Source organism: Sus scrofa, chromosome 3, assembly GCF_054392235.1.
Source record: "Sus scrofa isolate SSC_HxYL_T2T_F1_AM1 chromosome 3, Sscrofa_HxYL_maternal_Yorkshire_Landrace_v2.0, whole genome shotgun sequence".
NCBI classification, from domain to species: Eukaryota; Metazoa; Chordata; class Mammalia; order Artiodactyla; family Suidae; genus Sus; species Sus scrofa.
This window is the reverse complement of record NC_139385.1, coordinates 72,204,550-72,229,568: the sequence shown is the minus strand read 5'-3', so window position 1 is coordinate 72,229,568 and position 25,019 is coordinate 72,204,550. Positions and strand designations below refer to the sequence as shown.

The following is a 25,019-nucleotide window of genomic DNA, read 5'->3' as shown; positions in this document are numbered from 1 at the left end:
GTCCGCGTTTATTGAGGGGTGCTTATTGTGCACTAGGAATTATACTACTTTTCTGTGTGCTGGAAAAAATAGGAGAAGTGCTTAGAGGATTTCACAGTATAATCAGCGTCTACTACACACATGTGAAATGGCAGAGTGAAAATCAGCATCTCAGCAAGTATCTAATGGCAGAGAAAGCATCCACTATGGTGAAGTTTGCAGTCTCTCTCATGGGCGTTTGCTAAAGTTTCCTCCTATATTCATTTAACAAATATTCATTAAGTATCTACTATGTATCAAGCCTTGTGCTGGGTGTTGGCTACCCAGTGATGAAAAGCATAGCAAGTACTTACCCCCAAGAAGCTTTTCATTTAGAAGGCATCTTTGTTGTGAAGTGGCAGAGGGAAGCAGGAAAAGTGGTACAAATGAAAGAGATAAACAATGGTTTAGAGGTGAGAGGAAGCAAATCATGGATGCAAATCACTGTGCTTTCAGCGGATGACCTCTTGGGAGGATGTTGATCTTAGAAACACAGCATAATTTGAGATGTTTGACTATTACATTCAGAAAGGATAAGCAGTGAGGTCCTACTGTACAGCACAGAGAACTATTTCCAGTCTCTTGGGAGAGAACATGATGGAAGAGAGTATGAGAAAAAGAATGTGCGTATATATATGTATATATATATATATATGCGTGTATGTATGTGTATATATATATACGTGTGTGTGTATATATGTGTGTATATATATGCGTGTGTGTATACACAACTATACTCTAATAAAATGCATGTATATATATAAAATGCGTATATATATAAATGCGTATATATATATAAAATGCATATATATATAAAATGTGTATATATATATATGCGTGTGTGTATACACAACTATACTCTAATAAAAATAAAACAAAAAATTTTTTAGAGATGTTTGAGATGAAATAGTATGAATTTGACTGTGCATTTCAGCAAAGCTAAGAGAGAAAACATATTCTCTTATGTCGCAATAAGCTTTCCCTCGGCTCCATCCTGGATAATAGCTTCAAGCTAGACACCTAAAAGCATAGCAAAACATGCTGACCTTGTTTCATCAAGCTTCCTACCTCCACATCTCAACTTCCCCCAGGAAACCCAGCTATGCAGTTTTAAGGCCTGATGCTCTTTGCCATAGTTTTCCTTTTCTCCAGAAGTTGGATTTTAGCCAAATACTCTTTTTCATTATGTCCTCTCTTCCTCTATTCTCAATGCCTGATTTCACTAAATACTCCCACATTTTGAATGTAACACTTATTTTTCTAATTATAAAGGTAATGTCTGCAAAATGCAGAAAATTTGAAAAACACAGAAGGAAAAGCATGCTCTGCTGTACCAGGAGAACTACTTCCAAGGAGAAAAGGGGAATCCTGCTTTACTTGCTGCTTTATCACCTGGTCTTTCCACTTAGCACAATGTTTTATGAAAAATCTCCTGAGTCAATATGTGTTGCTTCCACATAACATTTGCACATGGAAATGTATTATAAATCTTATACATAATTTGCTATTATCGATCACTTTCTCACTACTCCAAATCATGCTACAAAGAACATCCTTGTCTATATATTTTTTCACACGTCTCTGATTTTTCCTCTTAGAAGAGATTCTTTGATGTGGAATTGTTGGGTCAGGAATATGCTTACTCGTTAAGGCTTTTGAAAATGATGCATAACTTTCCAGAAAATTTTGTGTCAATTTACAACCTTCCTAGCAATGTTTGAGAGTAAGCTTTGGCTACCTGCACACTATATATTGTCATTCATTTTAATCTTTGTCAAGCCGATGGATGTAAACTAATATATCACTGCTTTTAAAAGTTATATCCCTTTAAATGCCACCCAGTACAGGGATAAAAGTATAGGTCTCAAGGTCAGAAAGACCTGAGTGTGAATTCTGGGCTGCCACTTACGAAACAGTGGGTCCTCTGTGAAATGTCTTACCTTCTCAAGATCCTATTTTTCTTATGGGAGCAATAATGATACCTATTACATATAGTTGGTGTGGATTTATGTGAATACCTGACACTGGCTGGTGCACAGTAAATACTCGATAAATGTTACTAAATAAACCATCTTGAAGAAGAAAAGAAGGAAGAGGTCGATTAATATTTCCTTGTAAGGAATGCCCACCGTGGCGCAGTGGGTTAAGAATCCGACTGCTGCAGCTCAGGTTGTTGCAGAGGCACAGGTTCAATCCCCAGCCTGGTACAGTGGGTTAAAGGATCTGGTGTTGCCACAGCTGTGGTGTAAGTTACAACTGCAGATCAATTTCCTTTTAAAAAATGTCAGATTATGCCGCCTGATGCCCCACTTTTCTCTTTATTTCCATTTGATATCAACCCATGTTTCTAGTGTATATTTCTATTGACTATATGTCAAGTACCTTTATATTTCAATATTATCAACCTTCTGTCTGCCATATACATTACTGATAGATTTTTCTGGTTTCCTCTTTGCCTTTGCACTGTGATGACAGTGTTTTCACAAGGAGTGAAGTTTTACACTATTGTGCAGTCTTTCCATATTTGCCTTTATCCTTTAATGTCTATGATAATATTCTTTGAAAGACATGCCAATATTATAAGATGAACTAATTGCATAAGCTTAAGTGTCTGTGCCTTTTGTAATACAGAGAGGGTTTTTATTTTACACCTTGGTGCTTGTATCTTGGTAACACTGTAAATGTGCTCATTTCAGGGGGCCCCCATGATGGAGAAGCAGGAAGAAGATGAGTCTCTCACCCCCATGTTCCTCACAGAACTGATTTTGACCGTCCAGTCACTGCTCTTTGAGCCTTCTTTGGAAGACTTTCTGGTATGTGTTACCTCCTATAACATCCAGGTATAAATACCTTTTTAGAAAATGAAGAGGCTGCTCTGCCGTCAAATGATTGGCAGGATCGCTGGTGTCATGTCTCCAAAATGATCATAAGAAAAAGAGAAATCATTGTTCTGTGCACAGCATGATGTCTATATAAAAAGTATCTGAAAGGTTAGCATGTTTTCTTTAACTTGAGGCAGTTTAGGGGCTTGGTTGGGCACACCACCAAGAGAGCATAATCTATAGAAAATTGAGTGTAGTCTGTGTGTGTGTGTACGTTCCCTTTCTTATATTATCTTCCATCACCTTCTGTCCCAAGAGATTGGATATAGTTTCCTGTGCTGTATAGCAGGACCTCATTGCTTATCCATTCTACATGTAACAGCTTGCATCTACCAATCCCGAACTTTCAGTCCATCCTGCTCCCTCCCCCTCACCTTGGCAACCACAAGTCTGTTCTCTGTGTCTGTGAGTCTGTTTCTGTTCTATAGATAGGTATATTTGTATCATATTTTAGATTCCACATATAAGTGATATAATATTGCATTTGTCTTTCTCTTTCTGACTTACTTCACTTAGTATGAGAATCCAGTTTTATCTATGTTGCTGCAAATGATATTGTTTTGGTTTTTTTATAGCTGAGTAGAATTTCATTGATTATATGTATCATATCTACTTCCCACATTTTTAATTTCTACACATGAAGTTGTAGGCCAGGTGTGTTCATGTGTCCATATCACACATAACATTTTGTTTTCGTGTAACCACAAAATTATCACAAAATTATCCCCTGGCAGTATAAACAGGACTGTCACTCATGAATTTCCTATTTTTTCTTATTATTTTGATCATTAGCCTTAACATATATTCCCATCTCATTGTTATAAACATACATATACATATAGAGCATGATCGAAAGGAAAATTATTTACCAAGTCTTGACATCTGACATTGTTCTTGCTTGAGTTGATTGTGGTTTCCTAATAAATTTTTCAGTTCTTTTCCTGTTCAGTTTGACAGACCTCCTGTTGCATGTGATTCTATTTATTGCTCCCACTCTGGAAATAGTCTCCCTCCTTGATTTCTCTTGGTTGTATTCCTGTGCCAACATTTTTCCATTTCATTCCTGTATTTCAAGCCTCTTTTTTTGTCTGACCTTTGACTGTTGTGTTCCTGACGGGCTCACTCCTCCCCACCTTCTGGATGTTCTTCCTGGTTGCTCCTGTCTGAAAATTGGTCTAACTACCGCTTCTAGAATGGTGACTTTACGTATGTATTTCCATCAATCCCTTCCTTCTAAGCTCCAGACTCAGAGTCATGTGGAAATTTCCAACTCACCAAAATGAATTAAAATGATCGACTTCTGCCCAAACTTACTCCTCCTTTCGTATCTCCTCTTTGATGAAAGGCGGTATCCCGGTGCCCGAGCCAGCAATCTGGGAGTCATCCTAGATCCTTTCCTCTTTGAGACCAATCAGCAAGTCCTGTCTGTTGACCTTAGTTGTACCTCCCCTCCTTGGGAACCTCGTCCTCTCTCAGCGGGTCTGCTGTAGGAGTCTCTTCTGTCCTGCCCGCCTCTCTTCCTTCTGATCCATTTTATATATTGCTCGCTGCAAGATTATTTCATAGACCAATCTGTTCACATCACTTAAAATCAAATGTCTCAATTGCTGATAGTAGCATTTTCAAAGGATGCTCTCTAAGACATTGACATGGCTTTCTAGGAGAAAAGGGTTTGGGATGTGCACTTGCATTATTAACAAATATGAAAAATCCTGTTTAGTAGATCCAGAGAAGAATTCTGTTTAACTTTGTTTTAACTTAAGGTTTCTCCCCAAACTTATCTGACCATAAGACCCTTTGAATTTAGGGTAGTCTCTGGTCACAATCTGGGGAATGTTGGACTCTAGGCTGACACTGGAAGCCAGCAACACTCACAAGGCCATTCGTAAGGGAGCTGACTGCATCGTGACTGCATTTCTCCAGACTGGCATCTGTGCTCCAGCACCCAGACTGCCAGCCCCGTTGGGCTTCTTACACTCAGTGACTTGCAAGAACTATACTCTTGTCTTGTGCACTTGACAAGCTCCTGCTCCTCTTTTAAGACTCAACTCAAGGAGTTCCCATCATAGCGCAGTGGTTAACGAATCCGACTAGGAACCATGAGGTTGCGGGTTCGGTCCCTGACCTTGCTCAGTGGGTTAACGATCCGGCTTTGCCATGAGCTGTGGTGTAGGTTGAAGACGCGGCTTGGATCCCGCGTTGCTGTGGGTCTGGCGTAGGCCGGTGGCTACAGCTCCGATTCGACCCCTAGCCTGGGAACCTCCATATGCTGCAGAAGTGGCCCAAAGAAATAGCAAAAAGACAAAAAAATTAAAAAAAAAAAGGCAACTCAAGAAATACCTTTTCTTTGTATCCTTTAGATAGGTTTGTATTTATTATGAATTATAAATCAATTCATTCTCATTGAAGAGAATGTGAAAAACACAGAAAAAAATTGTTAAAATCATCGGTAATCTCATATGCCAGAAATAGAAAATGACTTTTTAACATTTATATATATATATATATATATATATATATATATATATATATATATATATATATATATTTTTTTTTTTTTTTTTGGTCCTTTTGTCTTTTCTGGGGCCGCACCCAGGGCACATGGAGGTTCCCAGGCTAGGGGTTGAATTGGAGTTGTAGCCGCTGACCTACGCCAGAGCCACAGCAATTCAGGATCTGAGCTACGTCTGTGACATAAACCACAGCTCACAGCAATGCCGGATCCTTAACCCACTGAGCAAGGCCAGGGATTGAACCCACAACCTCATGGTTCCTAGTCAGATTCATTAACCAATGAGCCACGGCAGGAACTCCGAGTATATGTTTTTTTTTCAATCTTGTTTTAGTACATACTGATATACCCACACAACTAACTTAACATGAAATTTTGTATATACATTTTTTTTTCTTTTTAGTGCTATACCTATGGCATATGGAAGTTCCCAGGCTAGGGGTCAAATTTGAACTTCAACTAAGACCTACACCACAGCCACAGCAATGCCAGGTCCAAGCCACATCTGCACCACAGCTTACAGCAATACCAGATCCTTAACCCACTGAATGAGGCCAGGGATCTAATCCAAATCCTCATGAATACTAGTCGGTTTATTAACCTGCTAAGCCACAACAGGAACTCCCAAACTATACATTTTTAAAGTGGTATATTATATACCAGTTTTATTTTTTGCTCCTTTTTTCAAACATTACAAGTTTTTCCCTATGTCATTAAATCAGTCTTTAGAGACATCATTTTGAAGAGATGCTAATTTTCAATCGTACAACTATATCATAACTTAACCAGTCTTCTATTGTTGAACACTAAGGTATTTCTCTGATTAGTTTTTATTATAAGTAATGCTGCGTGATTGGCCTTGCACCATGAAGCATTCTTACAAAGTTAATGTCTTATCTTAGGATAGATACCTAGAATGTAAATTACTGCTCACAGAATATGAACGTTTAACTCACCCTTTAAACTTTCCCTGTTTCTCTTAGGCATTCTTCAGCCTTCCTTCTCTTAAGACTTTTCTGTGTTTTGTTCATATTTCAAATGAATGTACTATGTTCATCTTAATGTGTTACAATTTTTTGCTTACCAGCCTCTTAATTAGAAAACATATTTCCTGAAGATGGGCTGTGGTTTCTGGTTTGTCATGTACTCAGAATCAATACAGTACCTGGCATGATTAAAGGAATTATTATTGATTTTAGAAATTTATAAAATTCAAAAATATAAGCATATATGTGTTTACATGTATGCTTATGCTTTTCTCTCTTAACAGGATGGTATTTCAGGTGCAATCAATCATTTCCAAAGCACTGTGTTATCAGTTCCTAATCTTGTGCCTGATCCATACTTTGATGCTTTTACCAGTCCTTACATTAACAACAAACTAGAAGAAAAAACTTGTGGATTTGGACCAAGCTTATCAGCAGTATTTGATGATGATATGAATTTTCACACAATCATCTATCAAATAAAGGTACCTTTTCTTTTACTAAAACTATTTTCATAATATTTCCTATTTTTAAGAAACCAAGTAGTATGTTTTCTTCCTGTCTTAAATTGAATGCTGCTTAATTTCTAAATGATAAAAATTTTTTTTTAAGTCCTGGTGGATCAGAGCACTAACTATAGGAAAGAGACTTAAAAGTGCAAGCTATTTGAGATGGCATCACTTCTGGGTGGGGGGAATAAGGTTAAAAAGAAGAAGATGCATTAGGTGATGCAGGGGAAATCAAGCAACTGGTGAAAATTTATGGTCCTGTGAGACAAAAGATAACCCCCAAACCAGAATACACCTAACTCTGTCCCCACAACCAAAACATAAAATAATCTTCACATTGCTACACTGACAAAAACAAAAAGCCCTTGAATTATAAATATTACAAATCACTCAAAATCCATTAGGTATTTCATTAAAATATATTAAATACATAAGAAGCTACTATAAGGAGAAAACAGAAAGTGAAAATTAAGACAGCTGATGAATATTCCTTCTCTTTCCTCCCCAAGCCATGAAACACAAGCTGTATTATAAACTAAATATTCTCAAACAAGCTTTGTATATGTGTAAAATACTATTGAATCAAAAATTCAAAATAGAAATGGGATTTTTAAAATTATCTCAGAAACAAAGATTATGTGGTCCCAAGGGCAGATAGACTGAAATGAAAATTTAATGATTATAGAAAAAAAAAACAGGAAAAAAATAATGTGTACAAGAGAAATACAGGAAAAAAACAAATGAAAATAAGCCAGAGATATAAGTAAAAGGGTCAGAGAGGAGAAAATTGAAATAGAAAATAAGCAAGAAAAGGAGTTCCTGTTTGGGCTCAGCAGAAACAAATATGACTAGTAACCATGAGGATGCAGGTCCAATCCCTGGCCTTGCTCAGTGGGTTAAGGATCCGGCATTACCATGAGCTGTGGTGTAGGTAAAAGACACTGCTTGGATCCCACGTTGCTGTGGCTGTGGTGTAGGCTGGCAACTACAGCTCTGATTAGACCCCTAGCCTGGGAACCTCCATATGCCAAAGGTACAGCCCTAAAAAGACAAAAAAAAAAAAAAAAAGCAAAGAAGAAATAACATACATATAATTGGAGTCTCTGAAGGAGAAAATAAAACAAGGGGTAGAACAAACATATAACTATGGTCCAAGAAAAGAAAACATGGATCTATATATTGAAAGGGTCTACAAAGTACCTTGGAAAGTTGACCAAGAACAATCAATTCTGAGATATATCCTCTTAAAACTATTAGCTTTTAAAGGTAAAGAAAAAAATCCCTCCAAATCTCAAAGCAAAAATGATCAAATAACTTGTAAAAATAAGAGAATTAGACCAGCATTAGATTTCTCAAAAACAGCATATAAAGTAAGGCAACAATGGAAGAGCATTTTAAAGTGAGACATATGGGAAGAAAGGGTGAATCAAGAATTTTTATATAGCTAAGCCAGTCCCTCAGGTATCAAGGTTGTAGAAAAATAGTTTTTAAAAAGCAAGGGCCTAAGGAATTGGTTTTATCCAACCAAGAGATAACTGGACAGAAAGACTGATCTTCCTATTTCTGGTTGTACATGTAAGAAGCTTGGAAGTTGCAACTCCATCCTAACAAGTAAAAAGATGGCCTGGCAGAACAGACTATTCTTGGATCCCTAACAGAGAAAAGAACACAGAAATACCACAGCCCTCAGTAGTGGAGAGACAGAGAAGTGAATACAGGGAGTCATGGCTCCTTAGAGCATGGACTCATGAGCAGAAATCACAGGGAGACCCAGTGCTAGGACAAGAAAATCCGAGCAGTAATTAATGATGCTAGGGTTAAAAAAAATGGCATTATAATAGAAATGAAGAATGCCTTTGATGGGCTTTTTTTAAAATTAAAGTATAGTCAATTTTATTGTTATTTCCCCTAGACATTTTTTTTCCCCACTGTACAGCATGGGGACCCAGTTACACATATATGTATACATACTTTTTTCTCCCATTGTCATGCTCCATTGTAAGTATCTAGACATTATGCTAAATGAAATAAACTAGACAGTGGAAAAAAAAGTACAGTTGATTTACAATGTTCCTTCTGTTTCTGCTGTGCAGTAAAATGACCCAGCCACCCATATACACCTATTTTCCCATTTTCCTGATGAGCTTTGTAGTAGACTGGACAAGGCTGAGAAAAAAGTCCCAGAATGTGTGTGTTTGTGTGTGCGTGTGCGTGTGCGTGTGTGTGTGTGTGTGTGTGTGTGTGTGAGAGAGAGAGAGAGAGAGTGAGAGAGAGAGAGAGACTGGGTCAATTTGCCATATAGTAGAAAATTGACAGAACACTGTAAACCAACTATAATGGAAAAAAATAAAAATCATTTTAAAAAAAAGAATCCCTAGCTGGAGGATCTATCAGTAGAGTCTTGAAAATCAAAAAGCAAAGAGAAGAAAGTATGGGTAAACAACAACAACAACAAAAAAAAAACAGAACAGACCATCCAAGGACTGTAGAACAACTTCAAAAGGTGTAGCAGATGTGTAATGGGAATACTGTATGATTCTAGCTCTATGACATTCTGAAAAAGGTAAAACCATAGAGACAGTAAAAAGAGCAGTGGTTGCCAGGAGGTTAGGATGGGGGAATGAAGAGATAAAGCACAGATATTTTTAGGACAGTGAACATACTCTTTATGATTCCACAAGGATGGATGTGTCATTATACATTTACCTAAACCCAAAGATTGTACAACACAAGAGTGAACCATAATGTAAACAGTGAACTTTGGGCAATTATGATGTGTGAATGTGGGTTCATCAATAGTAACAAATATACCGAGGGGAAAGGTAAGGGGTGTTGATAATGGGTGGAGGTGTGCATGTGTAGAAGCAGGGGGTGTCTGGGAAGTATCTGCACTTTCAATTTTAGACCTGAAACTGTTCTAGAAAAATAAAGTCTTAATTTAAGAAAAAAAGATGATGAATATTGAGTATATTTAACTGTAGATTTATCTAAAACTAAAATATAGGCAGAAAAAAGATGAAAGACTTAATTTGTTAAAAGATGATTGTTCTAACGAAGCAGAAATAATGCAACTTTAAAAACAGAAAGGAGTTCCCATCGTGGCGCAGGGGTTAACGAATCCGACTAGGAACCATAAGGTTGCGGGTTCAGTCCCTGGCCTTGCTCAGTGGGTTAAGGATCCGGTGTTGCTGTGAGCTGTGGTGTAGGTTGCAGATGTGGCTCGGATCCCACTTTGCTGTGGCTCTGGCGTAGGCTGGTGGCTACAGCTCTGATTCGACCCCTAGCCTGGGAACCTCCATATGCCACAGGAGCGGCCCTAAAAAAGACGAAAGAAAACAAACAAACAAATAAATAAAAAAAAAAAAAAACAGAAAGAGAAGTTAGAGAATAAGAAGAAAGTATAATGCATTTATTGATTGATTAGAGCTGTAAGTGGGAAGTAAAGAATATCAGTAAAGACCAGCAAATCAAATAGTGAAAGATTAATAAGGGAACAAGTAAATAGTAAAGTATATATGTGAAAATAGGTATGCAGGAAATCTAAGAAAACCCTGAAAAATGAAAAGCTACTTGGGGTACTATTCTTGCCAAATATTAAATATAAACACTGTAACTAAGAGATTGTAATATTGGCACATGCATAGCTATCAGACTCATGGAATAGAATTGAAAGTCCAGAAATACATATAAGTAAATATGAAAATTTGTTAAATGAAAAACATGGTATCTCAAATCACTGAGACGTATTTGGACTTTTTTAATTTTTTTTTTTTTTTTTTTTGTCTTTTTGCCTTTTTTTTTCTCTTTTTTTTTTTTTTTTTTTTGTCTTTTTATCTTTTTTATTTTTTTTTAGGGCCACACCTGTGGCATATGGAAGTTCCCAGGCCAGGGGTCCAATCGGAGCTGTTGCCACCAGCCTACGCCAGAGTGATAGCAATCAATGCCAGATCTGAGCCACATCTGAGGCCTACACTACAGCTCACAGCAATGCTGAATCCACAACCCATTGAGCGAGGCCAGGGATCAAACCCGAAACCTCATGGTTCCCAGTCGGATTAGATTCTTCTGCGCCATGATGGGAACTCCATATTTGGACTTTTTCTTAAATTATGCTAGGACAACTGATTAGGCATTTGGATAAAGATGAAGTTAGATACGCATCTCAGTGTATGTAAGAAAAACTGGATCAAGGATCTAAAAGTAAAAAAAAAAGTTCTAGGAGAAAACATGGGTGAATTCTATAATCTTGGTCATAAGAAAAGGTTATCTAACTAAACTCAAAATCCAGATACAATAATAGTCCAAGTGATAAATTTGAGTGTATAAAATTTTTTTTAATTTTGCAAAGAAAAAAAATAAATAAATAAATAAATACAAAGTGAAAACCTGGAGTTCCTAATGTGGCTCAGCAGTAATGAACCTGACTAGTATCCATGAGGATGTGGATTCAATCCCTGGCCTCACTCAGTGGGTTAAGGATCTGGCATTACTGTGCGCTGCAGTGTAGGTCACAGACATGGCTCGGATCCTGTGTTGCTATGGCTCTGGCGTAGGCCGGCAGCTGCAGCTCTGATTGGATCCCTAGCCGGGAACTTCCATATGCCATGGTGTGACTCCCCCAACCAAAACAAAAACAAAGTAAAAACCCAATTATAAACTGGGAGGATCTATTTGCAATTTGTAAATCACATAAAGAGCTCTTACAAACAGGGAGAGGGCAGAGACCAAAACTAAGTAGAAAAAATGGCCAAAACAGAAAACTCACCAAAAACTAACACCTAAACACATGGAAATATACTCTGCCTCACTCATAAGATACATGGAATTGAAGTAAAATTGAGGTAACATTTCCCAACTCTTAGATTAGCAAAATTCAAAAGTATGACAACACATTTCTGTTTGGTAGTCTGTGGAGAAACAAACCCTCTTCACACTGCACATGTGGGAATGCAAATTATGGAGAATTTTACAAAAATGTAAAGGTCATGAAAGACAAAACAGGATTGAGAAATTGTTCCAGATTAAAGGACATCAAAGAGATATGACAAGATACATTACAAGATCCTGGGTAGAATAGTGGACCAGGCAAAAAAAAAAAAAAAAGTTTTTTATTTTGCTATGAAAGACATTATTGGGACAAATGGCAAAATTTGTGTAAAGGTCTATAATTAGATAATAGTATTAAAGTCAGTGCTAATTTCCTGATTTAGGTCTGTATACTATGGTTATACTGGTGTTTATTAAATAAACCCTAAAATATTTAGGGATAAAAATGTCTTTTGCCTGCAACTTTCTTCCTAATGGTTCAGAGGTAAAATAATATACATGGAGAGAGAATGGTAAAGAAAATGTGATCTACTGTTAAAATGTAAGGAATTTCAGTGACGGATATATGGAATTTTTTGTGTTATTCTAGCAACTTTCCCGTGAGGTGTGAAAATCATATTTTGAACATATTGGTGGACCTTTCCATTTATAGGCCTTCCATTGTATTCCTAACTCCTGCACGATCACGTATCAGAGACACTCTTAAATCAACTCAAAGTAAATACACTTTCACATAGTTTCTTCCCCTCAATTTTTTTGTCATAAGCCAACTCTCAAAATGTTTAATAAAAATAGGATCAGTATGATTGATTTTTCCTTTTGTCTCAAGCACCAGTACAACTCAGCACAGCATTGTTACTGATCTCCTCTTTTATATATGTATATAAAATAAATTTTATTGCAATATGGTTGACTTAGAAAGTTGTGTTAGTTTCAGGTGTATAGCAAAGCAAATGAGTTTTACCTCCATTCCTTTTCAGATTCTTTTTCCGTGTAGGTTATTACACAGTATTGAGTAGGTTACCCTGGGCTTTATAGCAGGTCCTTGTTACCTGTCCATTTCCCCTCAATTTTTAACATTAAGAAATAAACAGCAGAAACATTCTGGAAGTTTAAGAACCTATTAAAAGGAAATAAATGAACAGATAACTAGATATAGCCATCAAGGGTTGTGCTATTTTTTGTAATTAAACTTTCTACCCTCCCCACTATGCATAAAGCACTTACCCTAGCAGGGATATATTGGGTATGAGTAATTCCATTGACCATCTCTAGCTTTCTTGGGACAAGTTGCATTCATTTGCAAGAAGTCTTGGTGGAAATAAGGGAAGGGGATAGGGTGTAGCCAGGGAGTAAGGGACCAAGACCAACCACAGGCAAATCCTAATCGCCATTCACAGGGACTCAACTACAAAAAGATGTATTGACAAGCCATATTATTATTACCTATGACAAGATGTATTGTGGGGAGGGGGAGGTTAGAGCCAAGGTTAAGAAAGATGAGGGAAAGGAAGGTTTTTATTAAGGCACATTATGAAAGACATTGGGGAATAAGAGTCTTGCCAGTACAGAGAACGTGACAGTCAGATTAGGTAAGTCATTTTGTAGATATGCTAAACACTTTTGCTTTGGCTCAGAAACACTCAAACCTTGTCGTAAAATTTGTGGTTTGGAAAATAAATAGACGTTGTCTCTTGCCATATATTTACGAGATGAAGCTATGTACGTTATGTGCACGTCCTTTCAATTATAAGGAACGATTCTTCAAATGTCAGATTTGAAGATGTTATTATTTTTTTTGTTTTTAGTTTCATAAGAGAATTTGCTAACTGCCCTTTATCATGCAGGATGGTGTCTTCCTTCATTTATGTATCCCCAGGTCAAAGCATAGTATTGGGCATAGAGAAGGTATTTGTGCTTGTTTAGTTTTCTAGAAATGAATTCTGCTCAGGAAAATGCAGTTTTGTCTGTTTATTTGTAACACTTAGGAAGCTGTACAGGCAGCCTTTGAATCTGCCCAATTATATGCAGCTACGTTTGAAAAGTTTCAGATATTCTTCAAGGAAAATGAAAGTCTTGATTTACAAGCTCTTAAACTTCAAGAACCTGGTAAGTTTTCCATTTGTCCTTACTGGTTTTGTTTAGTAGTCATATCAGGATTTACCATTGTCTAGGTTTTTGTGTTTTCATGGCAACAGAAATGGCAGCCCGAAAGAGTAGGCCTGACAAAACACAAGAGTTTATTCATTTCTAGATTATGTGCTGTAGAACTATTTTTGTTTTGTTTTGGCCACACCCAAGGCATGTGGAAATTCCCAGGCCAGGGTTCAAACCCATGCCACAGCAGTGATAATGCTGGATCCTCAACTGCTAGGCGACCAAAGAACTTCTAGGATCCCTTTTTTTCTTTCGTTTTACTCAGTGTTACTGTTTTATTTCAGAATATTATGGGACAGAATTCCTCTCCAATGGCTTATCTTTTAGTATGAAACTGTATCCATGCTAAAGTTTTATTGCCTCTATATGGGAAGGAATTGAAAGGAATGTTTACTTCTACAAATTCCTTTAAAAATGTTTACATAGTGTAAAATGTATCTCAGGAATTCATTCTGTCTCAGGAATTCAAGTTATGCTATTTCTGTACCCATATTGCAACCCAGTGGATGTGAATCAACAACTCCTAGTCATGAAATTAGGTCTGAGGGGAAATTATTAAACTTATCTTCAACAAAAGAAAATAAAATACAATACCCAAGTGAAATTTCAAGCAAGAAAATTCCCAAATGATTACAAAATTAAGTATGTAGTATCATTACCATTTAAAAATGTGAAGCATATCATTCATATTCTTTTTTTTTTTATTTCACATATGATTACTTTGGCTCATGAAGCAGTCCTAATTTTTTCTGTAAGTTTTTATTTTATCTTTTTTTGGTCTTTTGTCTATTTACGGCCACACCCACAGCATATGGAAGTTCCTAGGCTAGGGGTCGAATTGGAGCTGTTGCTGCCAACCTATACCACAGCCACAGCAACACGGGATCCAAGCTGCATCTGCGACCTACACCACAGCTCACAGCAACGCCAGCTCCTTAACCCACTGAGCAAGGCCAGGGATTGAACCCATGTCCTCGTGAATGCTAGTCAGGTTCATTAACCACTGAGCCATGATGGGAGCTCCTATTTTATTTTTAATCCATTATTTTTATTATGCTGAATATTATTATTATTTTAAAGTAAATTAGATATGGAATTCCTGAATTAAATGCTTCAACATGCAACTTTAAAAAAATTGTTCCTACAGAACCAAAATAATATCATCACAGCTAAAAAAAAAAAAAAACCCTTCATATCAACATTTATCCACATTCAGAATGCTCCACATAAAGCAGTTAGCAACTGGTTTGACTCAGAATCTAGTCCCAGAGTAGGCATTGTGTTCACTTGTTATAGTCCTTATATTTTTGTTTATTTCTTTGTTGTAGCCATGCCTGAAGCATGCAGAAGTTGTCAGGGATTGTGCACACAGCTGTAACCCGAGCCACAGCAGTGACAACACTGGATCCTTAATGTGCCAAGCTGGGAGGGAAATCCCACTTTAAGTTTCTAGAATCTGAAACAGACACCTTTTTTTCAAGACACTGAGTTGCTTGAGAAACCAAAGTGGGGTCTTGCTTTAGGAAAAAAATTACCCAAGTTTTATTTCTACTGTTCTCATCAACACTGTCATACAGAGACTTAAATGTTGAACCAAAGGGAACTGACAGGGACTCAGTGGCACCAGGGTGGCAGTAAGGTGTGGAGCCTGGCACTTCAGCATGTGAAGTGGGCCTAATCCAGATAAATGCATTATGAATTAACATTTTAAGGTTATGCCAAGTACTCTACCTATGGATAATACATTATAAATACATATGGAAATTTATTAATGCAATGATTTTTCATATAATTTTGTAATGATCCTTTAAAATTGAACATGATGTATTTTATGCTTTATATGAATTTATTTTATGTAGATGTCAAGTTCTTTAGTGAACAACTGGAAAAATATCACAGAGAGCACAAGGAAGCAGTAGCACTAAGACCCACCAGGAATGTGGGATTGCTGCTCATTGACACTAAGCAACTGAAAGAAAAACTAATTCCATCACCTTTGCGATGCTTGGAGGTAACAATGAACCAGAAAAAGTTTCATTGTGATCTTTACAACAATTTTATGCCTTTTCCACTGCAAATAACCTATCTTTATTTTCCAATGTTGCAGATATTTAAAATTAGTGTAAGTCTTTGGCACCCTTAATGTCTAGGAAAAGTCCTGTATTCTTTCTCTCCCAAGCACAGTCAGCTTTCAGATGAGGGGACGGCAGCCCTCAGACTAGCCTCCTTCACCTGCTCCTTTTTCCTTTGTTGGAGCATCCCCAGACTTCCTATAGAACAGATACCCCTGTAATGGCTCAGTGTACTGGTTGGAGTGCTGGCTGATTCCAGGATACTGAGACGAAGTTTAAGAGATCATTTCCTGATCTGAAACTGCCCTAAAATCTGATTATATTTTGATGAGTTTTAGAGCTGAGGAAATTTGATTGTTTCAGCAATAACTTTCAGGTCTTCCTTTAGACCCATATATACTATCAAATACCTCCAGAGAGACAATAGTGTAGAACAGGGATTAACAAACTACAGCCCCAGGACCAGTCCAGCCTGCCACCTGCTTTGTCCATATGTTTTTTTTTGTTTGTTTGTTTTGTTTTGTTTTTTTCTTTTTACAGCCACACTTGTGGCATTTGGAGGTTCCTAGGCTAGGGGTTGAATTGGAGCTACAGCTTCCAGCCTATGCCTCAGCTACAGCAACATGGGATCTGAGCCAAGTCTGCGACCTACACCACAGCTCACAGCAACGCCAGATCCTTAACCCACTAAGCAAGGCCGGGGATTGAACCCGCATCCTCACAGACACTATGTCAGGCTCTTAAGCTGCTGAGCCACAATGAGAACTCTTGTCCATATGGTTTTATTAGAATACATCTGTAACAATTGCCTTATGTACAGCCTATGGTTGCTTTCCCACTACAAGGGCAGAGCTGAGCAGTTGTGATAGAGAATATATGTCCTGAAAATCTAAAATATTTACTATTTAGATCTTGCAGAAAACCTCTGCTGACCCCTGGTGCAGATGACAGAAGACAAAGCCCTGTATAAAAGGCTGTAGGCCTGAGTGCTAGTATCTGTTCTGTGACTAATTAGTTGTAGGGCATCAGGCTTTCTTCTAGAGTTTTGCTGCTTCATCTGTTAAAAAAGGAAAAGTACAGAATTGGAGCAAATTCAATTTCAACATACATTTTCGAGCACTAAGAACACTGTTATATACCAAGCCAAAGAAAACTCAACTCAAAGTGGCTTAAGCAATTGGAAAATGTATGGCCTTTGCAGCCAAAAAGTCCTGAAAGGGTGGAAGGGCGTCAGGTAGGTGTGATCCAGTGACCCAATGGTGTCGCCAAGGACCTGATTTTTTTCATTCTCTGTTCTGAACCTTCTGATGTGCTAGCTTCATGCTAAAGCAAGATTCCCTCACATTTCTGAAATGGTTGTCAAAAACTCCATAGGCTGGACTTCCCATTGTGTCTCTGCCAGTTTAGAACCTGACTAGTACCCATGAGGATGCAGGTTCAATCCCTGGCCTCTCTCGGTGGGTTAAGCGATCAGGTGTTGCTGTGAGCTGTGGTGTAGGTTGTAGACACAGCTTGGATCCAGTGAGGCTGTGGCTGTGGCTGGCAGCTGCAGCTCCAATTTGACCCCTAGCCTGGGAATTTCCATGTGCCGCAGGTGCAGCCATAAAACCAAACAAAACAAAAACTCCGTGGGCTAATTATTCCCTTGTTCATGTACACAGAGAGAAAGAGAGATTGACTCCTAAGGATCCATCTCTCTCAGCCTTAAACAAAAAGCTTGGGTTTCTGTTTAATTGGATCAACTAAGGTCAGAGGTTCATCCTAATTCAATCACATCAGCCAAAGGAAGCCAGGCTCAGATTTGCCTAATGACCAGTCAGACCCCATCTTGGTTTCTGAAGGAGAGATTGATTTCCTCCAAACCACATATGACTACCCAGCCTGAAAGGAGTGTAACTGATGCTGGGAGGGCACCACAGTGTCTACTTTACAGGGCAAAGTAATAGAAAGGGTGCTTACAAAAGACCAGAGCATTTAGGCACACTTTTTAATAAGCTGTGTGATCTAGCTTGTTCTGGAAATGATCTTCAAAACTAACCCTTCCTATTGTCTCAAGATGTGGGAGGGACACCCCTTTTATATATACTGCTGCTTCTAATACCTGCTGACTTAACACACATGCAATTAGAATTTATCTCAAAGATACAATAAAGTGGAAGTACTCAAGGAGTCAGGATTCACATTTCCTCTTTTTTCCTTAGGTGCTAAATTATATGCTTCCTCGTCAAAGCAAGAAAAAGGTGGATGCCATCATCTCTGAGGCACAAGATGCAGAATATAAACTTGAATTTGTCCCAACTACCACCATAGAATACGTTAACAACTTAGTATTTCTTGACGAAATTCAGGAGAGGGTGAGTGCTTCTTGTATAACTCAATATTCCAGATCTTGTGGCAAGTAAGGAAGGCAAATAAAAGAATATTGAGGAACTGAAGGTCAAGAAACAGCTGTCAAAAGATCTGAAACACTTTCAGGCAACAACATCACAGCAGCAGTGACAGTGAACATTGATCAAACCCTTAGCACTAGTTGGGTAGATACTACATTTTCTATATGCATTACGTTTTTAATCCTCACAAAAACCTAAGAAGTATAGACAGTTCTTCTCATTCAGCAGATAAGGATACAGGGACCAAAATAGGTTATATTGTCCAAGATCATAGCACATTCTTTGGTAGAGCCAGAATTCAAATATGGGTCCCTGCCCTCAAAACCAATACCCTCAACCCCAGTTTATTGCAGTTCTTATTTATGACAAGTGATAATAGCATTGTAATCTGGATGTTAGTCATAATGGAAGTCTTGATCCTTCTTAACCTATATTTGCATGAAACTCAACTTTAGGAAAGAAAGAAACCCAAGTCAAACTAGTCAAAAAGGGAGGTGGGGTGGGGAGACAAAAGCTGATGTGGGGACTCAAGTGACACAAATAATGGGGTCAGCTCTCTCTATCGCTCTCTCTCTCCTTGTCTTCCTTATTTCTCTCTTTCTGGAAAATAACTTGCTTTCTTCCTCCCAGGATCTTCCCTGTGACAGGCAGTCTGGCATAAGTTTCAATAGTCTGTTTTTCATAAGCTTTCAGTCGTACCACTTGGCACTTAAAATGAGCTAAAGCATTTTCTTATCTGGAAATCAAAGTATGTTACAAATTTTAAAAATATAAGACTGGATGAAATGTGAAATAAGTCATTAACCACTGGTTAATCTGTTATATATTGTTAATAGAATCAGTAGAAAAAGCTTAGTTCTTGTGCCTCTAAAAGTAATAGTTTTGTTTCTTGTTTCAAGTAATAGCACCTTCTCAAAGGGCAGGTGATTGTGCTTTTCCCTCAGGTTTACTTATTCATCATCCAGGAGCCTAAAGATTCCCAGTGTTTATTGTTATTTGTAGTCCTTAACCCTCCAAGCCAGTTGAGCTAGCATAGGACAAAATAAGGACCCTGTTTAGGGATCCGGGAGTATTTCATGGAACACCCCCACTCCCACTGACACCTACTCTAGGAAAGTCACTAGGCTTAGGAACTTACCAAACCCAGCAATAAGAAGGCCATAGAGACCCAGGTAGTGAGCTCTCCCTCTCTTCTCCCTGCATCTCTCTAGAGTCTGCTTTGCTCTTCTCCCTCTGCAAACACCGTGTTCCTGCTTCCTCATTCTCAGCAGCAAACATGGCCACCAGCACCACCCAAGCTAGGTGCTGCAGGTCTAGCCAGCCACTGAGAAACAGAATCTCTCTCCTCTGATGTCAACTCTAAATGTTTAGCGAATGGATTCAGCACCCCCACCCCCACCCCCACCCCAATCCTATCGTATAAACTGTGACAGGAAGGTAGGATCACGTTGCAGAGGGTAGACTGCTCTCAATGTTTCCAGCACAGGGCAGTTGATGTCCCACGTGGAAAATCAGACTATATCCCATCTCCATGGGGTTGTCTGTGTGGTGCTGGGTGGTGTGTTGGGGAAGTAGCTTCCCTTAGGAAAATGCTCTGCACACACGAACTGCTTTTTCTGGAACTTCATCCATGAGTTCAGAAAATGTAGTGAGCATCTGTTTAGCAGGGGGCAAGCATTACAACAGTGAGTAAGCCTGCTTTCAAGGAGTTCAGTGTCTAGAATGATAGCTGATAATTTTATACAGTGAATATAGCTGCAAGATACAAGTGGAGGACTGAGCTGGTGGTGGGGTTGGGGTGGCAGAGGGGTTGTGGTCATTCTTGCCTATGAGTTATAAAGAAAGCTTTGCAGAGGATGGGATAGAACATAAACTATGTTCTAAAGTCCGTCTAGGCATTCCAGGGAGAGGGAAAACCATGTGCAAAGACCCGAGGCAGCATGGCAAAAACAGGATATGGCAGTCGGTGTGCTGTGGAGAAAGGGTGCTTGGTAGCTACAGCAGTATTTCCAAGGATCATAGAGAAGGAATGGGTTCTCGTGATGTTAAGTAAGTAGAATTGAGAGGACTTGTGGACAACTGAATGAGGAGAGAGACAGCAAGAAAAATTTGAGATAACTCTTAGATATCCTTTTACAGTGAATGAACAGATCCCCAGCAGAATAGGTAGGGCAGGCCTTGTAATGGTTGTCTGACCAGATGTTTTTTTGAGAGTAAAAGAGGCAGCATTAATCATTATGCCAGGATAATCCATTGGTGTAAACCAAGGCACTCCCAGGGAAAATCGGACATTTGCTTATTCCAAGTGCCAGAAATACAGGAGGAGGAGCAGATCTTGGTATTAGACTTACTTCTATTTATAACTTGTTAAAGATGTTAGACACTTTTGATTGAAAGTAAAAAAAACTCACCTAGCTTGAAAAAAATGAGATTTATTCTATGTTTGCAAGGATATCTTTTGTAATCTCCAACAGTATGGATAGAGCTTGGTCTTTAGAAAGGGCAGGAACTAGGGACTAGACCAGAATCAAAAAGCCAAAAAGGCCTCTTTTTCCATCTCCCATCTCTGCTCCTCTCCAGAACAGTGGTTCTCAAAGGGTGATGCCCAGACCTGCTGCATCAGTATCACTGGGGAACTTGGTAGAAATACATATTCTTGGACCCCACCCCTGGATCTTCTGAATCAGAAACTCTGGAGAGGGGCTCAACAATCTGTGTCTTAACAAGCTCGCCAAGGAGATTGGGATGCAGCTGAAGGTTGACAACCACTTTTCTAAAGCCTCTCTGCAGCTTTCTTCTCCCATTTAGGACCTGCTTTGTAACCCCATGAAAGCAAATGGCCTCTGCCAACAGCTACAGTCTAATTCTTCCCAAGTTCAAAAGAAAGGTCTGACTGAGCTGGGTTCACTAGGTCTCAGTTTGATGCTACCTCATGGTAACTTATGGCCAAGAGGTGGGACAAATTGCAGAACATGAATGCTCCCTCTGTAAGTGTGTGACAGTGCGATGGGGAGGAGGGTTCCCCCCAAACTGGGGAGTCCTTGCCAAAAAATTAGGAAAGACCCTTCCACTGCAGGTAGGGCATCAAAGCAAAGATATTTAGTAGTCAGTTGGAAGTAGTAAAAGCCTTTATTAAAGGGTAGCCTGAGGCTCACTATAGATCCAGATTCTGAATCTACACAGCCAGGAACATGCCTTTTCCACACCTTAGGGGTGGCCCTGGGACAGTCACTGTTTAGCACCCAGGCCTGGGATCTCAGATGTTACAGCTGAGCATCTTCATGGCAGCTGCTGTCTCTGAAAACTTTAAGTATTGGCACTGTCTAATGCTACTAGAGAACAAAAGAGAGAGGGAAGAGAAAAACAAATATTTAAAAGAGTAATACTAGCTGTGCTCGGCTCTGAACAACTTACCTCCTGGACCTCAACACCCGTGTCACAGCAATGTCCATATTTATCACTCAGAAGGCTCCAGCCAGTTTGAGGTACATTAAGCACACGTCTCACCTGCTGGCTCTTCACAGCATGATGTTCATGGTGCACAGCGCCATCTGCAACAGACAAATCACAATGGGAGTAACAGGACTCAGTTATTTCATGAACAGACCAATGTTTCTCTCTAGATTGAAAGCCTTGAAGATGAAGGGAATATAGTGATTCAGATGTACAAGCTCATTGAACAGTATCAGGTTCCCACGCCTCCCGAGGACTTTGCTGTTTTTGCAACTATGAAGCCATCCATTGTTGCTGTTCGGAATGCCATCGATAAATCCGTGGGTGACAGAGAAGCAAGCATTAAGCAGTTTTGTCTGCATTTGGGTAGAGATCTTGAAGATCTAAGCAACGAAGTAAACGAAATAAAGCTGCAAGCCCAGGTAAGCCAAAGCAGGATTTAAAAATCAATCTGTGGGAGTTCCCATCATGGCTCAGTGGAAACGAATCTGACTAGCCTCCATGAGGACACAAGTTCGATCCCAGGCCTCACTCAATGGGTTAAGGATCTGGTGTTGCCATGAGCTGTGGTGTAGGTTGCAGATGTGGATCAGATCTGACTTTGCTGTGGCTGTGGCCTAGGCCAACAGCTACAGCTCAGATTTTACCTGTAGCCTGGGAACCTCCATGTGCCACAGGTACAGCCCTGAAAAGACTAAATAAATACATTAATTAATTAAATTAAATCAATCTGTGTCCTACCTCTAGAGATAGAGCATACTAGGGGATGATATGAGAAAAAGAACATATGCATGACTGGATCACTTTACCGTACAGCAGAAATTGGCACAACATTATAAATCAACTATAATTTAAAAAAATAAAAAAGAATCTGTGTAAAGTTTGACTATTGGATTTTTAAAAAATCATTGGATTATATATAGTTGACTTAAAATGTTTTATCAGTTTCAGGTATACAGCAAAGCAAATCAGTTATATATAAACATATATACATTCTTTTTTCCCATATAGGTTATTACAGTTTATTGAGTAGATTTCCCAGTGCTCTACAGTAGGTCCTTATAATTTTCTGCTTTATTTACAGTAGTGTGTATATGTTATTCCCATCCTCCAATGAACCTATAGATTATCATACTAAGAGAAAGACAAATATCATGACAGTTATATTTTAATAAACCTTTTACAAAGTGTATTTCACTTTCATCTCATTTAACTTTCTTTTTTTATGGCTTCATTATTACTAGTTAACAATATCTTTGAACTGCTTTTGAAAATTGGAAGTGTTTCTGAACCTCTCTTTAGGTACTACATAAATTCCAGTCCATTGCAACTAAAGCATGTTATGTAATACTGAATTCTCTTTCTGCTGATTATATTTATTATTTTGAAATGAGTATTTTTATAACTTGTTAGCATATGTTATAGCTATTGTGACAATTTAAGAGTTTGCTTAGTCACATATTAGAAAATTCCCCTTTAGAAAGAGACAGAGCATAAATAAATAAATAAATAATAATGAAGACTATTTGATTAACTTTCACCCATTTAACTACACAGAAGACACAAGGGAAATTTTTTAAGAACTTAGAATAGATATCCAGGTGATTCTTAACTGAAGACTACATGAAAATAGATCATTTCGTAATGACGCCTTATTTAATTGTTAACATTATAAAACCATATAAAGTAATGAGCAAATCAGAGAAAATGGGAAACTACCAACAGAGGATTACTAATGTGTTGGGTACATCCGCTCAAAGGAACACAGTGCAGATGTTAATGATTACAGCATACATTTATATGTGTTGACATGCAAATGTAAAAGTAGCTAATGCTTATTGTGTACATACTATGTGTCAAGTCCTATTGTAAGAACTCAGCATTGTTTTCACTTTTGAAGTATTTTTGCACAAAGAAAGCTATACGTAACTGTAATAATTGTACAACTCAATAGGTTATAAGAAAGCAAACACACATCCATGTGTCCACTACTCATGACAAGAGCTATTGTTCCTGGTGTCCTTTGTGTTCCCTCTCGTCACCAACCTTTCATTCCTGTCGAGAGGCAGCCACTGCCCTGAATTCTAAAGCCATACATTAGTTCTGCCTGTTTGTGAACTTCAGTTAAATGGGACCATACCTTTATTATAAAACAGGAATTTTCTTATGTCATATTCTCTTCTTTCTTTTCCATACTGCTTTCACCTCTCCTTACCGGAGGTTTTATCAGTTGAAAAAATGTAATAAGTGAAAGCAGATGCTCTTTAAAAACATTATCCCTCTGGTGATTCTTTATACATTTCTGTACTTTTTTTTTTTTTACAAGGTATATACATTGCTTTAAAATTCAAGAAAAGCAACCATTATAGTGTATTTTCTAAAAAAAAAAAAATAGAGTGAAGAGAGAATATAGAAAAATATTTTTTGAAAATGTTTATCAATTCAATTTAATGGTGCACATTAAAAAGTAGGAATGACTAATCAAAAACTGTCTTGATTTTACAGGACCCACAGATTTTGGATATAAATGCTGACCCAGACAAAATAAAGGTCATATTGAATGATCTGCAGTTAGTTCTAGATGATCTTCAAAAACGTGCATTTCAATATAAATCCTATCAGAAGAATTTTAAGGTAATAACAGATCTACAAATCTGTTTTTATTTATATATATATATATATATAATGATTTTTATTTTTTCCATTATAGCTGGTTTACAGTGTTCTGTCAGTTTTCTACTGTACAGCATGGTGACCCAGTTACACATACATGTATACATTCTTTTTTCTCACATTATCATGCTCCATCATAAGTGACTAGAGGTAGTTCCCAGTGCTACACAGCAGGATCTCATTGCTAATCCATTCCAAAGTCAATAGTCTGCATCTTTTAACCCCAGGCTCCCAATTCAAATCTATTTTTACAATGTGTGCATGGAAATTACATTGATGAAGAAACACTTTCAATGATTTGGCTACAAACATTCAATGTCTGGACACCTATGTGCTAGTCACTGTGATGGAACAATCTGAAGTACAAAATATGTTGTGTTGAAAAATTAGTACACCTGAGAGACAAAATATCTTTTTTACTGAAAAGTAATTATGAATTATAAACAAACCCTCAGACCAAAGAATGTGATTTCTGTGTTAAAATGTATATGGATTTTTAAATGTGGTCAGTGAAAGTCCATCTATTCTTTTTTTTTTTTT

General features: G+C 38.0%; 1 protein-coding gene and 1 long non-coding RNA gene across 14 annotated transcripts in view; both read left to right on the top strand.

Annotated features, from left to right (window-relative positions):
* LOC146404708 (uncharacterized) overlaps positions 1-25,019 on the top strand; it is a 618,617-nt gene that overhangs the window by 233,688 nt on the left and 359,910 nt on the right. The gene's annotated exons all lie outside the window — the stretch shown is intronic.
* Positions 1-25,019, top strand: part of DNAH6 (dynein axonemal heavy chain 6) — a 255,439-nt gene that overhangs the window by 43,631 nt on the left and 186,789 nt on the right. For 11 of the 12 annotated variants that reach the window (XR_014841541.1, XR_014841540.1, XR_014841539.1 and 8 more), the window contains 7 exons: positions 2,715-2,831; positions 6,683-6,883; positions 13,723-13,843; positions 15,751-15,902; positions 18,165-18,317; positions 21,977-22,228; positions 24,312-24,440. Coding sequence is in view for 7 of the 12 variants with exons in the window: in XM_021087308.2 (XP_020942967.2) it covers positions 2,715-2,831; positions 6,683-6,883; positions 13,723-13,843; positions 15,751-15,902; positions 18,165-18,317; positions 21,977-22,228; positions 24,312-24,440 (1,125 nt within the window). In the remaining 5 variants the exon portion in view is untranslated. Of the gene's footprint in view, positions 1-2,714; positions 2,832-6,682; positions 6,884-13,722; positions 13,844-15,750; positions 15,903-18,164; positions 18,318-21,976; positions 22,229-24,311; positions 24,441-25,019 lie in introns of those variants that run through there. The other variant, XM_085018775.1, reaches the window with a different exon arrangement.